This window comes from Eubalaena glacialis, chromosome 9, assembly GCF_028564815.1.
Source record: "Eubalaena glacialis isolate mEubGla1 chromosome 9, mEubGla1.1.hap2.+ XY, whole genome shotgun sequence".
Taxonomy (NCBI): Eukaryota; Metazoa; Chordata; class Mammalia; order Artiodactyla; family Balaenidae; genus Eubalaena; species Eubalaena glacialis.
In genome coordinates, this window is record NC_083724.1 from 114,716,730 (window position 1) to 114,734,148 (window position 17,419).

Sequence of the window (17,419 nt, forward strand, 5' to 3'; positions counted from 1 at the left end):
GAACCTAGGGGCAGGATAGGAGTAAAGACGCAGACGTAGAGAATGGACTTGAGGACACAGAGAGGGGGAAGGGTAAGCTGGGATGGAGTAAGAGAGTAGCATTGACATATATACACTACCAAATGTAAAATAGATAGCTAGTGGGAAGCAGCTGCATAGCACAGGGAGATCAGCTCGGTGCTTTGTGACCACCTAGAGGGGTGGGATAGGGAGGGTGGGAGGAAGACGCAAGAGGGAGGGGATATGGGGATATATGTATACATATAGCTGATTCACTTTGTTATACAGCAGAAACTAACACAACATTGTAAAGCAATTATACTCCAATAAATATGTTTAAAAAAAAAAAGAGTAAATGGGCATAAGGGATCTTATTGGGGTTTTAAAATGAAATGTTTTAAAACTGATTTATGTTGATGGATACACAACTTGCTAATTTCACTAAAAATTATTGAATTGCACACTTGAAATGGGTGAATTAAATGTTATGTAAAATATGCCTAAAAAAAATCCCAAAACTATCAAGACACTAAGAATCAAGTTATCCTGGAAAGAGGTCAAGAAGGTAACTGCAGAGGCTGGAGCTAGAAAAGCGCAGGAAAAGATAAGGTCTTATCTAAAGCAATTAACAGTAAGCCGGCAATTAGAGGCTTTTATTACTTGTATTTAGCTGAATGCTGTGAATAGCAAGCTGTTTGAAATTCTTGGCCAAATCAGAACCTAGAAAGTGAGGACTTCTAACTCCCAAGAAAAGGTTGAGTGTGAGACAAAAGGTAGTTGTTTGTATACTTAACTTGGTAGAAAAAAGAAAAAAACAAAAACAAAAACAGATGAGAAACAAGATATCAGCTGGGGTCCCTGGGGTCCCAATTCCAGGCCCTGGGAAGACCAAAGCCCACCCCCTTGGTTTTTGTGAATTGTCCTGAAGGGCTTTCTAGGTATCTAGACTTCTTTTTTTTCTTTCTAATATTAGAAAGTGAAGTCATCCTTTATTCCTCTTTTCTTCACATGCCACATCCAATCTACCACAATGCAGAATATGATCACTCCTCACCAATACCACTGCTAACATGCTGGTCTGAGCTACCAGTATCTCTCCTAACTTCTTCCCCTGTTTCCACTCTTGCCCGCCCCCCTTTTCTTATGGCCGTGCCACACGGCATGCGGAATCCTAGTTCCCCAACCAGGGATATCGAACCCGTACCCCCGGCAGTGGAAGTGTGGAGTCCTAACCACTAGACCACCAGGAAAGTCCCTGGTTTCTAGACTTTTGAGACCTTGCTTCCATGTGTAAATTGAGTAGAATTTACTAGAGAGATGGAAGGCGGGGTTACATTCCAGTAATAGGGAATAAATTTGATGGGAATGGATGGGTTACTATCCAACACTAACCTGGCCCCTCGCCCCTTCCCTGTTTCAGCTTCTCTCCATCGGGCTGGCTTCTCCTTCCTGGTCTTATCTCTCTCCTCCCCTCTCTCTGCTCCCCCTCCGCTCCCCTTGCAGAAGCAGAAGCAACAAGGTCTTCCTCTAATCTCCAGCCTCTGCAGGCTTTCCTCCTCTGGAGCCCGGGTGCCTGCAGCATCCAAGCCCTCGAGGAGTCATCCCTCCCTACAAGCCCCTCAGCGGCTTTCCCCCAAGGAGACAGCTCCCTCCTTCCCCTTCCCGAAGAGGAATCGTGGGGTTAGCTGTTAAGATTAAAAAAAAATTTTTTTTTCACGTCTTTACACAAGATGGGAAAATCTCTGAAGTTTAAGACGGTACCCGGCTGTCCTGTGGCATTTATATTTTTTCATTGCTTTGTTCTGTATGGAATTTTGTTATAATAACTAATGGTAATGGGCATTTCCTGATATTTATATAATTTTAATAAACCACCTTCAAAATTACAAAGCATTAGTGATCAGATCGAGGCTTTATTCCCATCTTCTATCAGTGATTCACACTGAAAGGTGGTTCAGTGAAGCAGCTATGATGAGGCAGTGCTAGAATTAAAAGGGAAATCAGGTACCCTTGTGAGGGGCAGGCTTTGAGAACTCAAACCTAATGATAATAGAAAACGTCACCAACTCACAGCAATATACGTGGATTTGAAACTGTTTCCTTGAGAATGTTTCTGATATGGGGGACAACTCTCATATTTGAAGGCTCTAAGTAACGACAGGCAAAAAGTGAAAATGTCTCAGTGGCCTGACAGCCACGCCCTGGAGAGATGGCCTAAGGAATATTCTTTGTACTTTATATCTGTGCTTTTTTTTTCCTTCCAACCCTTCCATTTAAAAAAAAAAATACTTTTATTTATTTATTTTTGGCTGCGTTGGGTCTTCGTTGCTGCACATGGGCTTTCTTTAGTTGTGGCTAGTGGGGGGCTTCTCTTGTTGCGGAGCACGGGCTCTAGGCGCACGGGCTTCAGTAGTTATGGCTCGCGGGCTCAGTAGTTGTGGCTCGCGGGCTCTAGAGCGCAGGCTCAGTAGTTGTGGGGCAAGGGCTTAGTTGCTCCGCGGCATGTGGGATCTTCCCGAACCAGGGCTCAAACCCATGTCCCCTGCATTGGCAGGCGGATTTCTAACCACTGCACCACCAGGGAAGTCCCCAACCCTTCCATTTCACAAAGCTTTAACTTCTCCAACTATCACATACCCCTTTGCCACTTAGAAGGGCAAGGAATACTCCAGTGTTCAGGCCTCAGGTCCTTCCTGGGCTTTGGTGATCTGGCCTTCTCATCCTGGCTTTATAACGTGATCTGGCCTTCTCATCCTGGCTTTATAACGTGTTCCCCTAAGTTTGCCTAGTCACCTGTTTCTCGAGTTCCTCCTGAATCTTCCTAGATAAACCTGTCTAAATGATGCAAGGATTTTCTATCTAATGAATACCGGATTTTCTCCACTGCAATCACACCCAGGCTGTGTCTACCACACTCTCTCTACAGCTGCACTTGTTGGAGTTTTATTTACTCCCTACTTTTCTTATGTCCCTTAATTGAATTTCCTCAATACCCATTTCCTCTCCTCTCAGGCCCCACTGCCACTATTTCTTCATTTTCACAATCACCTTGCCTCATCTAGGAGGTTGCTCTTTTCCTCTAAGGGATGTGGTGGGCAGTGGGGCAAACTGGCACCTCGGGGGGGAGGGGGCCTTAGCCACCTGCAGCCTGTGGTCCAAACAGCAGGCTTATCGCGGACACCATTACAGAGTCAAAAATCCTAGCTCACTTTTGGAGGGTTTAATTATGCCTTGTGCTCCTCAGAACTCCTAAGCAGAAACAGGGATTCTCTCTTTTTTTTTTTTTTTTTTAACCTTCTTTTTCTTTTTTTATTTTTGGTCTCGCCATGAGGCATGTGGGATCTTAGTTCCCCGACCAGGGATCGAACCCACGCCCCCTGCAAAGGAAGTGTGGAGTCTTAACTACTGGACCAGCAGGGAAGTCCCCAGAAATAGTGATTCTAATTAGCATATTTACAGAAACAATACAAGTAGATCGATACAATTGTACACTTCACTTATTAATAGCTTAATGGTTCTCCATCATTGTTTAATTTGTCCTGGTTTCCCTTTCAGCTTTAATTAGCACAACTTTTGAAGTTGTTAATTTATAATGACTATTTTCACTTAAGCAAGCCCTGCTAGTGTGTGCCAGATGGTGAACATCAAAAACCCAGAGGGAAGGTTTCTGTTTAGCCTTTGATTTTTGTTTTGTTTTTATTAAGCCAGAGAAAGCTTCGATTGTGCTGATAATTTGTAAGCATACATCACCAACTTTTATCTTCCTTCAAATTCCCTGTTCTCCCCCAGATATCTCTTCTACTTCTGGCCTAGGAGGGGCCAGGTAACTAGGCAGAAGCATGCCTGAATGGCTTGGGTGATAAGCCTCATAAAGTTATTTTTCTCAATTAATGGTTTTCACTGACAATTTTACTGCTCTATTTTAAGCTTCTCCATTCCCTTGGGCATCTGTACATATGTCTGTGATAAGCCTCATCCAATCCAACAAAACTGGCTCCTCAGAATACAGACCACCCTATCTTAAAAAGCTCATCTCTCTTTTTGGAACATAACACTTGAAAATGCATTTAAACAGAAAGTAACTGAGCTTTAAAGGAGAATGATAAAAGTGATTTATTCATGAGTACACACTCACTCCTCTCCCAATTGACACCCATTTTATATTAATTTTCCTTGAGTGTGTATCCGCAGCCTTTTTCTAAATCTTTACTACTAATAGAAACTGTTTATTCCACCCTTATTCCCTTCAACTTTGCTCCAATGATTCTCATATGTGCTGAAAGGGATCTATTGGGGGTACAAAACCACAATTTGGGAAAGTCTGCTATGAAATAATAATGCTCCCTAGTCACAATCACTGACTTTTATTAGGTAGTCAATTAGCTATTTTTTAATTAGGGAAAGAAAAGTTCTTAATTCATTTTTTCTGAAGTTATTTGAAATGCACTTTTATAATCATGTTCCATTGGTGGCAGGAAAGCTATGGAAATCATGCCTTTTTCTTAGATTAGTGGAACCTTCACTCTACAGATAAGTAATTTCTATAGAGAAATTTCTATAGGCTCTCCTCCCCCCCACCCCAAAGGACTCACAGAAGAAGAAAGACCCAATGATAATAATGCTCCCTTTATACTGTACAGTTTTCATATCAGATTCATACACATCAGTTCATCCAAGATTTTTTCTCTTTTTTTTTTAAACAGGTGGGAAAACAGAGGCTCAGAGAGATAAAATAAAGGGCATCTTCAAGGTCACACAGCTAGTCAGTCAGTGTCAGAGACTAGGATTTAAACCACCACTTGATGATTCTGATTAAAAAAAAACAAATTCAGGGACTTCCCTGGTGGTCCAGTGGTTAAGAATCCGCCTTCCAATGCCCGGGACGCGGGTTCGATCCTTGGTTGGAGAGCTAAGATCCCACATGCCCCAGGGCAACTAAGCCTGCGCGCAGCAACTTCTGAGCCCACACGCTGCAATGAAAGATCCTGCAGGCCGCAACAAAGACCCCGCATGCTGCAACTTACACGCGACACAGCCAAATAAATAAATATAAATAAATAAATAAAAAATTTTTAAAATAAAAAAATTAAAACAAACAAACAAAAAACCCAAATTCAATCTTGCGAATAGGATTAGAGATCCAGCAATTACCATTAACACTATGTTGGGGAATCTTTTGTAAGAAATACTTACCAGTGACTGTGCTTTTCTTAGTTTAGATCTGTCCTGTGATTTATTTTTCTTACCATGTGACTGTCGGTTGAACTCTGGGGTCATTTCGTGTCTTTTCCTTCTTCTGTAAATTGGAAAGCATTGGAAAAATTATAAATATCATTTTAAAGCTTTGGTGGTTGGCATAGCTGTTTGTCCATTTCATTTTGTTGTACCTCTGGTTTAAAAGATTGTCTTCACTCAACTGGAAACAAGCCAAATATCTATCAATAGAGAATGGGTACAATAAACTCTGACACATCCACACAATGGAGGACTGTGAATTGTAAAAAGGAAGGCAGAATATTTCTTTATATAACTGTGGAGTGATCTCCAGGATATATTGTTACATGAAAAAAGAAAGGGGGATAAAGTGGTATGTACTGTGTGACACCATTTCTTTCAGAAAGGGATGTGTGTGTGTGTATTTGTTTATATATTTTTAAATGGAAGGACTGCACCACGACATTTTGAAAAATAGTTACCTATCAGCAGGATTCCTTTGTGGTCCAGTCAGGAACAGGGAACAGTATGGAGGGGTCGGAACAGAAGCTAGACTTCTCCAAATACACTTTGTTTTGTGTATCTGACTTTGGAACCATATCAAAATTATAAAATAAAATGAAGGAAGAAAATTCCTAAAAATCTAAAAACAAAATGAAACAAATGATCTTATCTCTCCAGTTGGTGGCATTACCCCACACAAAGGAATTACTTCGTGGGACTTTAACATAGTAATTTGTCTGAATAGTCTTAGTAGAATATATCCTAAGGACAAAAACACAGGCAAAGAAATCTTAAACTGTTTTTAGTAATCCTGTTGTTTGTATTAATACTAATATTTGTTTTCTAAAACTATTGTATGTAATAGGACAAAGTAGGGATCCACAAACTACAGCCCAGAGGCCAATGCAGACCCATGCCTATTTTTGTAAATAAAGTTTTACTGAAACACAGTCATGCTTACTTCTTACATACGATCAATGGCGATTTTCAGGCTGCAATGTTGGAGTTGAGCAGTTATGACAGATATATGTCCTGCAAAGCCTAATGTATTTGCTGTTCAGCCCTTTCTGGAAAAAGTTTGCCTAAAATAATGGACCAAGGCAATGATCATCAATGGCCACTAACATCACAAAAAGAGAGACAAACAGAAACCATGTGCCTTATGATGTAAGTACCTGAGCATTATATACCCAGGCCTCCAGATCTGACGACTGGTACTTGTACAGGAGACAGAGGAACATGCTGGGAGTACAGTCCCCAAAAACCAGAAGGTGAGAAGGTCTGTAGGATAAATGACCTGATTTCTATAACAAACAAATTGCAAGGGGAAAAAAAAAGAGGGCAGAGAAGAAACCTATGGATCAAAAAACCCCCAAAAACTTAAGTGACACATGGACCAAATGTAATATGTAGACCTTATTTGGGACCTGATTAAACAAATCAACTGTTTAAAAATATCAAACCCTTATGAGACATTCAAGGAAACCTGAAAACTGACTTGATACTTGATTGATTATATTAAGGCATCATTCATTGACTTAGAAGTGATATGGTATCATCTTATGATTTTTAGACAGAGTCTATCTTTTAAGGAGAGGCCTTGAAATATGTATGAATGAAATAATATGACATTTGGATTTGTCTCCAAAGTAACCAGGGGGAACAGCAGAGTGGGTGAGGTATGAATGAAACCAGACAGGTCATGTGTTGAAAACTGTTAATGCTGGATGGTGGTTATAAGAGGTTCTATTCTCTTTACTTTTGCATATATTTGAATTTTCATTATAAAAAGTTTTATTGGGACTTCCCTGGCAGTCCAGTGGTTAAGACTCCATACCTCCATTGCAGGGGGCCCGGGTTCAATCCCTGGTCGGAGAACTAAGATCCCTCAAGCTGCGCGGCCAAAAAACAAAACAAAACAAAAAAAGACCAGCTTTGCCCAAGTATTTCCTGATACTTAATTTTCAAAAATTTCCACCAGCTTTTAATTAAGAAATTTCAAACATACAGAATAGTTGAAAGAACAGTAAAGTGATTAGCCATATACTCTCCAATTAGATTCAACAACTGATAACATTTTTTTTTTTTTTTTAAACATCTTCATTGAAGTACAATTGCTTTACAATGGTGTGCTAGCTTCTGCTTTACAACAAAGTGAATCAGTTACACATATACATATGTTGCCATATCTCTTCCCTCTTGCATCTCCCTCCCTCCCACCCTCCCTATCCCACCCCTCTAGGTGGTCACAAAGCACCGAGCTGATCTCCCTGTGCTATGTGGCTGCTTCCCACTAGTTATCTATTTTACATTTGGTAGTGTATATATGTCCATGACACTCTCTCACCCTGTGACATCTCACCCCTCCCCCTCCCCATATCCTCAAGTCCATTCTCTAGTAGGTCTGTGTCTTTATTCCCATCTTGCCACTAGGTTCTTCATGACTTTTTTTTTTTTTTTTTTTTCCCTTAGATTCCATATATATGTGTTAGCATACTGTATTTGTTTTTCTCTTTCTGACTTACTTCACTCTGTATGACAGACTCTAACTCCATCCACCTCATTACAAACACCTCCATTTCATTTCTTTTTATGGCTGAGTAATATTCCATTGTATATATGTGCCACATCTTCTTTAACTGATAACATTTTGCTATTTTTGCTTCATCTCTGTGTATGTGTATATATATTTTCCCCTCCCCTGGGCCATAAAAATGTAAACTGCAGACACTTCATCCCCAAATACTTCACTCATCTCCTAAGATAAAGACATTTGCCTACCTAACCACACTAGTGCCATCATACCTTAGAAAATGAGCAGTAATTCTTTAATGTCATTTTAATATATGGTCCATATCAACTTTCTGCAATTATCCCAAGAATGCCCATTATAGTCTTTCTTCTTTGAACCAGATGCCGCCTAGATGCCAACTGCATTGGTTTGTTATGTCTCTTTATGTCTAGAACATTTCCCCCGCCTCTTTTTTCCCCCTATGGCACTGACTCTTGGCAGAGTTCAAGCACCTGGTCTATTTTGGTGAATGTAGCACATGCACTTGAAAAAAAATGTTTGTGGAATTGTATGTTTATCTTTTAAAATCTTTCAGTTTTTGCTTTCTGTGCTTTTAGGCTTTGTGATTATGTACATATGCATTTGCAACAGTTATGTCTTTCTGTTTAGTTTACAGATCCCTGTATCATTATGAAATGTCCCTCTTTTTGTTTGGGAATACTCTTTGTCTTGATGTCTATTTTAACTGATATTAACTGTCATTCTAGCCTTCTTATGCTTCCTCTTTGTATGGTACATCTTTTTCTATCACTTTATTTTTAAGCCTAACTGTGTCTTAGTATTTAAGGTGTAGCTCTTGTAAAAAAGCATATAGTTGGTTCTTGCCTTTTTTACCCATTCTGATAATCTCTGCCTTTTAATTGGAGTGTTAAGTACATTTAATGCAATTATTGCCTTTCACAAATAGTATTTGAGTCTCACAGAAAACTCAGGAGACTATTGGTTTTTCTCAGGTTAATGTACCATTCATATGCCTAGGTTACTAAATTTGCCTCTAATTTACCAACCTAGTCCAGACTAAGGGCCACGTACAAACTTAGACACTATCTCCAGGGATAAACTGACCAATACACAGTTAATACATTCACAGTGATTCCAAATTCAAGAGTTCAAAAAGATATACAGTGAAACTTTCCTATCCATCCTTGTCTCCAACTTACCGTTCTCCTTGAAGGCAAATGGTAGTATCAGTTTCTTGTGTATATTCCAGAGATATTGTATGTATATAAAAATATGAATGTGTATATATGTATCTTCCTCCTCCACCCATTTAAATGTAAACAGTAGTATTTCTTTCAAACTCTGTTTTGTACCTTGTCTCCCCGCCACCCACCTCAAACTTTCTAAATTACCAGCAAACTATTTAGACTTTTTCTGATACAACTAGATGAATGTGAAGTTCATGAATCAAAAGGCTACACTTCCTTTGAAATCAACCATTTAATGAGTATTGCAATGATAGTCAGTGGTAACAAAGATGAGTAAGGCATAGTCTGTGCTCTCAAAGAGCTCAGTTCTTGCTTAATTAGGGATACCACTCTCATCTCATCTCCAAAGGACCTCAATGTAATTTGAATGTCCCCAAGTCATCAAGCCTTCTGGGATTACCCTTTCCTTTTTTAGCCAAATAATATCCTTTTAGAAGCCATCTTACTAAAAAAAAATGCTTACTTACTACGTGTCAGGCACTATTATAAGCATGCTACATATATTAATCCTCACAGTGATCCTATGACTTAGGTGTTACTATTATTGCCATTTTACAGAGGTGGAAACGGGCACAGAGAGGTTAAGGCACTCCCCAGGGTCACACAGCTAGAAGTGTGGGAGTCTGGATTTGAACCCAAGCAGTATGGCCCCTGAGCCTGTACACTGTCACTATCTTATGCTGCCTTGATGTTAATCTGTTGAAATAGAACCTAAAACTATGAAAAAATATATTAAAACATTTTCAAATATTTCAAATTTTGTTTCCTTAATTTCTTGTTTATCCTGTGTGCGTGTGTGTGTGTGTGTTAACAAATGAACAGATATATATGTACATAAAGATGTATATTTTCTTACTCTCTTTTCTTTCTACATTATGTGTAGGATACTAGAGACACTCTTTTGCAATTTGGTTTTCTCACTTAACTATGTACCCTAGAAATCACTCCTTACCAGTTCATAGAGACCTTCCTCATTTATTTTTACAGTTGCCTAATACTCCATTGTGTGAATGGGCCATACATAGTTTATTCAACAAACACTCTCCTATTTATGGGCACTTAAGTTATTTCCAATATTTCAAAATCATAAACAATACTGCAATAAATATCCTTGTGCTGACATACTTTTGGTATTCAAGGTTGATTCCTAGAAGTGGGATTGCTGGGTCAAAATAAATACAGATATTTTTTGCTGGATGTTGTACAATTTTTCTCCACAAGGTTTGCGCCGATGTATATTCCCACCAGCAGTGTATGAGGATGCCTGCTTGTCCACAGCCTCACCAACAGAATATATTGTCAAACTTTAAAGTTTTTGCCGATCAGAGAGTTGAAAAACGGCATATTTTGTAACGTTGTGCAAAAAGCAACACTGGGAGGATAAACCAGAAACGCATGAGATTTGTAAGTGGGAATGGGGTGGAAAAGATGAGTGTACAGTAGAGTGGAGGAGATGGAGGGGGTGATTCTCTGAGTCCACCTTCTGTACGCTTTTTGTATAGTTTTACATAGTTTTAACTCTAGAATCACGTAACATACTCACATGGGGAAGGGGATATTTAAAGAAAAGAACCCACATGACTTTTGAACACAGTAGTATGAGTATATACCCAGGCTAAAGGCAAAAAGAACCAGAAACAAATATCGAATTCTAGTTAGTAGATTTGTTTCGATAATGATATGAGTTAGCAATTCTGAAATTACTTTCAGAATTTGTTAAGTAAATATATACTCTGTGTATTTATATATATAATACATTTTATATAAAATTATATATGTACATATAATATATAATCAAAATTATATATGTATATATATGGAGATATGTATATGGAGATGTACATATTTGTATATCCCTCCCTCTGTCACAGAAGGGAGATACAAATGTGGAAAAGGAAAAGGAAAAGACTAGAATGAACCTTCCGGTACTGGATTGGAATTTGAGGTATTAAAATATTAAAAGAAGCTGTAAGGAAAGCATTACAGCTACAAAATGCAAACAAATCCTAAAGAACCGGGCAAATTTACCAATAATAGTTCATTTACTTTTCAATTACTTTTTGCTTCTACGTAGTGAAAAGCATTTGTATTTCACAGTAAGTTCTGTTTTCATCTTTTCATAGACTGAAGTGCCAGTCGATTGTTTCTAAAAGCAAAGAAGTGTGGGATGGGGAGGGTGGGAGGGAGGGAGATGCAAGAGGGAAGAGATATGGGAACATATGTATATGTATAACTGATTCACTTTGTTATAAAGCAGAAACTAACACACCATTGTAAAGCAATTATACTCCAATAAAGATGTTAAAAATAAATAAATAAATAAATAAATAAAATGGCTGTATAATAAAACATAAATAAATAAATAAAAGCAAAGAAGTGGAGAAGGGCATGACTCTCACCCTTGCCAGCTTTGCTCAATGGGGTCACAGTTGTCCAGGTAATTGAAGCGAATGATATCAGTTGGATGTTTGTCAGAGGATCGCCAGGGTGGGAGTTCTTTCTCCCCTGGGTGGTTCTTCTTTCTTAAAGAGGAAGAGGACCGGAAAGCTGATGAAGGGGACGGCTTTTCCTCTGGAGAACTGCTTGTAACTGGTTGAACATCAGCGATCACAAACCCATCTTTTGGAGGTGTCTAGAAGAAGAAAATTAATTATTTCTGTTCTCAAAATACTATAATAATAACAGAAGTAAAACAAGGAACATCATCATCACCATGATGGCAATGATAATGGTGACAATGGTTATAGCAGCCACCAACCCAGGACTACTTGCTATGTGCCAGGCACTGTCTCAGAAGTGTTCATGCGTTACTTTATTTAACCTTCACAATAACTCTAAAAGGTAATTGTAACTGCTCCCATTTTACAGAAGAGGAAACTGAAATAGGATAAACTAATTAATTTGCTCACTACTACTACATAAGTATTGACACAGGGTCAGAATTTGAATCCAGGACTATCCTGCTTCAAGTCCACACACTGAACCTCTCTATCCTGAACTGCCCCCTCTCCTACAATATCATTGTACAGTTTTCCACAACTGCAGTTAATTTATTCATAAAAATATACACATTCCAAAAAAAAAAGTACCCCAGCCCTAAGTATACCTAAAACACAGAGACAATTTCGATTATGTAGGGGCAGACTTCATAGATTTTATCAGTTATCAAAACTTCAGCCATTCGCAAAGAATACTTCTGCTTTAATTGCCCAAAATGAAAGTCTATTTTTTGTGTATAAAATTCATAAGGTTTTTATGTGGTTGTAGCCTAAGGGAAGTGGTAGTGGTATGCTGAGAAGCCATTAAAGGTTTAATTTTTGTTCTTTAAGAGATTAGGGAAGCTTTGCTCAGTAAATTGGTTTGCCCGACTTGTTTGTGAAAATTAAAAAATTCCCCAGTCCCTCCAAGCAGAATCAGTTAATTTCTTATCCTTGTTTCAACTGTTCTTTGTATGTATTTCTATTACCAGATAGCACTTAGTATTCAATGTTGTAATTATTTGCTTGTCTGTGTCCTGGGCCACTAGACTAGGCTTCCAGAAAGCGGGGTTAAGACCATTGTACTCTTAGCACCTAGCACATAACAGTATTTAATAAATATTTACTCATTTAGTGAGTGATTGTAATTAATAGAGTAAGAAGACATTTTACATTTATATAACTGATAGCTCATTACTAGTTTAGTATTCAATATTTTGTGCAGATCTCATTTTAAATGGACATTCAGGGAATTCCCTGGTGGTCCAGTGGTTAGGACTCTGCGCTTTCACTGCCTAGGGCTTGGGTTCGATTCCTGGTCAGGCAACTAAAATCCCAAGCCACACAGCGCGGACAAAAAAATAAAATAAAATAAAGTAAATAAAATGGACATTCATTTCATTTCTCTGAGTTCATATTGAATGAAATCTGTCTGTTTTTGCTGGAAGAGGTCTTGGTTAACACCACTGGGAATAAATAATACATGATAATAAAAAGCAATTTCAGGGGAGAAAATTTAGGCGTGCATGCTAGTAACTATATATAAATAAGCATCATTAATTCTGAAAAGTACACAATATTTGACCCATTAACAGAATAGGTAATAAAGAAAACTGATGACTTTTCTGTTAAGTAAACAAAAATCTTGTTCCCTTTACCCAAAGTCTTTTTGAGAATTTTAAAAATCGTGAATGTTGAAAAAATTTTGAATGCTTTTGTTTGCATATATTGAAATGACCATACATCTTTTCTCTTTTATTCTGTGAATTACATGGATTGATTTTTGAATATTACGCCAACTTTATTCTCCTTGGATACATCCCACTTGGTCATCATTTATTATTCTTTTTTTTACATATTACTGGATTTAATTTGCCAATATTTTTAAAGGATTTTTTTTTTAATTTTTTTTTTTTTTTTCTTTTTTGACTGCGTTGGGTCTTCGTTGCTGCACGCGGGCTTTCTCTAGTTGTGGCAAGCGGGGGCTACTCTTCGTTGCGGTGCGTGGGCTTCTCACTGCAGTGGCTTCTCTTGTTGCAGAGCACTGTCTCTAGGCGCACAGGCTTCAGTAGTTGTGTCTTGCAGGCTCTAGAGCACAGGCTCAGTAGTTGTGTCGCACGGGCTTAGTTGCTCCGCGGCATGTGGGATCTTCCTGGACCAGGTCTCGAACCCGTGTCCCCTGCATTGGCAGGCGGATTCTTAACCACTGTGCCACGAGGGAAGTCCCTTTTAAAGGATTTTTATGTCTGTGTTCATGAGGGGTATTGGTCTGTGGTTTTGTTTTGTTTTCTTGTAAAGTCTTTATCTAATTTTGGTATAAAGGTTATGAGTTGGGCAGTGTTCCCTCTTCCTCTATTTTCTGAAAGAGTTTATGTAGAATTGGTATTAAAATTGGTATATTAAAAAGTACTACCTACAGAAATTTAATACTAAGCAAAGATGTGGCAATTTTCTTGCATCAGAACTATTCACTATTTTAAAATATAGTTATGCATAAATATTTTGTGGAGAAAGAGTTATTGCTGAAGACGAAGCATTAAAGTCAGTATTATATATAATACTCAAAACCTTTTTTCATTCTACAAGTTGGTTAATCACTTTTCTCTCCTCTGCCTCAGACCAGCCTATGCTTCAGCCATTGAATGCCATTTCCTGCCTACAATTGAGAACGAGAGTCAAGAAAAGCTTCATGGGGACTTCCCTGGTGGCGCAGTGGTTAAGAATCCGCCTGCCAATGCAGGGGACATGGGTTTGAGCCCTGGTCCAGGAAGATCCCACATGCCGCAGAGCAACTAAGCCTGTGCGCCACAACTACTGAGCCTGTGCTCTAGAGTCCGCGAGCCACAACTACTGAGCCCGCGTGCCTAGAGCCTGTGCTCCGCAACAAGAGAAGCCACCGCAATAAGTCTGCGCATGGCAACGAAGAGTAGCCCCTGCTCGCGGCAACTAGAGAAAGCCCGCGCGCAGCAACGAAGACCCAACGCAGCCAAAAATAAAAATAAATTTAAAAAAAAGAAAGAAAAGTCTTTTGATAAAATAAGTCATAGCTATTGTAATTTTTAAAATAACTTGTCTACCAGTTCAGTTTAAAAATTTCTTTTTTAAAGAAATCCTCAGGGAGAACACCAATTATTGAACTCAGAAAGACTAGTTTTATCATTGCAATTATAACAATATTAATTATGCATAGCTTATTACTATATTAAATGTAGATGGATTCTTCTTTGAGCAAACAATAAAACAAAACCTAAATGAGCATGCTAAATAGTCAGCTCAGGAGCTGACTATTCAGATTTCAAACAGATTCTTCAATTTGAAAAGGATTCACGGCAGCTTTTTTACAGAAAACCCCTGTGGTTTTAAAAATCATTAAAAAATTTTAATTTACACATAATTTTTCAGGAACTCATCTACTGTACAAAACAATGTATAACTCTGTAAGTATATGTTAGATCATGCCATAAAGAAAAAGCTCATAAAAATTTCCCATGTTACCTAATTAACTGTTACTATAAGAATGAACATAAACATTGGTTATAATGCATGCAAAACCACTAGAAAATATTATGCTCACATTATTTACTTTTTATGATTATATGTAAGTGCTTTACATTGCTAGTTTCTAGGGTAAAAAGAACTTTAACATGCCCATTATGCCCTTCCCTAATTACTAATTTATTGCAAAACTCTTCTTTATAAATGATACAAAAATAAACTTCAGCTCGTCTGGTAGAATCATAGAAAATTTGAATCAGTTACGTAAAGTGTGATGACCCATAGGTAATAAGGACTGCACACTCCCCCAGAATCCCAGTGTCAGAACTCTGTGGTATAGGCGTCAGAGACACAGAAATCCAGGAATCTGAACAGAGTGAGAAGCTCCCAGTCCTAACCTGGGTGGAACTGTGGTTTGGCAGTGTCAGGTGACAGTTCTCAACTCACATGGATACCTTGAAAAGCGCCATCAAGTTCTCAGAAAAGGAGAATTTTAAAGTCACATCAATAGTATATTTCCTTTGAGTCAACTGCCTTCCCCAACTTCAAGACTGATCATTTAGTCTTACTTCTAGAATTCCTACATAGTGGATGTTTGTAATTTTGTTGCTTCTTTCCCCAAATTTACCTTGGGCTTGGTAACATGGAGTTCTTTCACCATGTGAATATAGTGTTTCTTCCATATACCCTGCTCAAAGGGAGTTGGAGAGAAATTGATGTACCAGTTAAACCGTAAACATTTGAGCATCCAGAGCTGATCCAGTTCAGTTAAGTTCTTCCAATGCCAGCTCACCTGGAAAAACAACACAAATTTTAAAAAACAAAAAACTATTCAGTTTACATGCTCACTTTCTCTAGGTTTTGAGCTGTCCCTTTCCTCCAAATCACAGTTTAGTTATCTCCTGCCTGAAGTGCTGCCTAGCCAGGCAGAAGGATTTTTTTAATGTTAATTCAGACTTAGAATCAGAGTCAACTAATGTTTATTGAGCACCTATTAACCATTCTCATAGCAACCTAAGGAGGGAAGTATAATTATTATTCTCATATTGCAAATGAGGAAACTGAGGCTCAGATAGACTTTGGAACTTCCTAAAGGCTCCTGAATGTCTCCATATGAAAGTTATATGAAAGTTACAGAAACTCCAGTTGGCACATTGCTTATTCTTTTCATGATATGCTTCCTTTTTTCCCTCCATTCTTATGATTTAACTAAATATAAATTTTATAAAGGGAACACCATTGCTAACACTATATTGGAATGTCCTAAATAGCCTTTAAGATTCAATAGAGCATTAAGTATTTGTTCTATACATTCCATTTCCATAGCTTTCGTGTCAATCCTACACATCCAGCAAATAGTGGAGGTGACCCTACTATGTGTAGTAGTACTTACAATAATTTACTCCAGGTTTTGAGTAAGTCTTGTTAGAAACTAGAGTCGAGTCCATATATAAAGTTGAGACTAGGCATTCTATGTCTCTTATCAAGAGTTGCAAAGATGACAGCTAACCTTCAAACTCAAATTTCATCCTTGGAAAACTGGCCTCTTTTTCAAGATTAACTAAATAATGAATAATGTTTGAGTGCCCCAAAAATAAGCAGAACACTCTATAATGGAACTTGCTACCCATCCATCCATTTATCTATCCCTCTCTTCCTCCCCCCTTCCGTCCTATCATGTCTAGGATTGTTTTACGCGCTGAAGATGAGACGTGCAGGAGAGAGGCATGCCGGAGAGGGCAAAATTAGAAGTAATGACAGGTCCAGGAGCTGGAAGGAGGAAAAAGCTTAGAGGATCTGATAGAGCCCTGCGGGCAGAAACAAATCACATCTACTTTGTTCAACCAGACATGAAACTACACAGACCTTAATCTCCGTGTGGTTAGTTAACTCAATTCAATCGAGAGGTGAGGTTTGGGAAGGAGGGGATGGGGAGAAAAGTTGCTCAATTCTCCCTCTTTTCCTCTGAAAAGAGGAACCTTAGATCTGGTTTAGACCTGGGTATTTAAGTTGGAGGTCCCCCCACCGGGGTAAATAAAGTTTTCTTTTCGTTGTTTTTTGTTTTTTAAACTAAACAGGAATGAGGAGAAGGGTAGGTAAGAGCTTTCAAAACTATAAGACAGGGACTTCCCTCGTGGCGCATTGGCTAAGAATCCGCCTGCCAATGCAGGGGACACGGGTTTGATCCCTGGTCCAGAAAGATCCCACATGCCAGGAGCAACTAAGCCCGTGCGCCACAACTACTGAGCCCACGCTCTAGAGCCAGCAAGCCACAACTACTGAGCCCACGTGCCACAACTACTGAAGCCCGCGCGCCTAGAGCCTGTGCTCCGCAACAAGAGAAGCCGCCGCAATGAGAAGCCCGCGCACCGCAACGAAGATTAGCCCCCGCTCGCTGCAACTAGAGAAAGCCCGCACGCAGCAATGAAGACCCAATGCAGCCAAAAAAA

At 38.8% G+C, this 17,419-nt stretch overlaps 1 protein-coding gene across 2 annotated transcripts in view; it reads right to left on the reverse strand.

Moving 5' to 3' along the window:
* FBXO16 (F-box protein 16) overlaps positions 1-17,419 on the reverse strand; it is a 66,183-nt gene that overhangs the window by 22,804 nt on the left and 25,960 nt on the right. Inside the window, exons 5-7 of one of the 2 annotated variants that reach the window (XM_061199460.1) lie at positions 15,598-15,762; positions 11,397-11,629; positions 5,194-5,296 (exon numbers count right to left, since the gene is read on the reverse strand). In XM_061199460.1, the coding sequence (XP_061055443.1) occupies positions 5,194-5,296; positions 11,397-11,629; positions 15,598-15,762 (501 nt within the window). The remainder of the gene's footprint in view (positions 1-5,193; positions 5,297-11,396; positions 11,630-15,597; positions 15,763-17,419) is intronic. The other variant, XM_061199459.1, reaches the window with a different exon arrangement.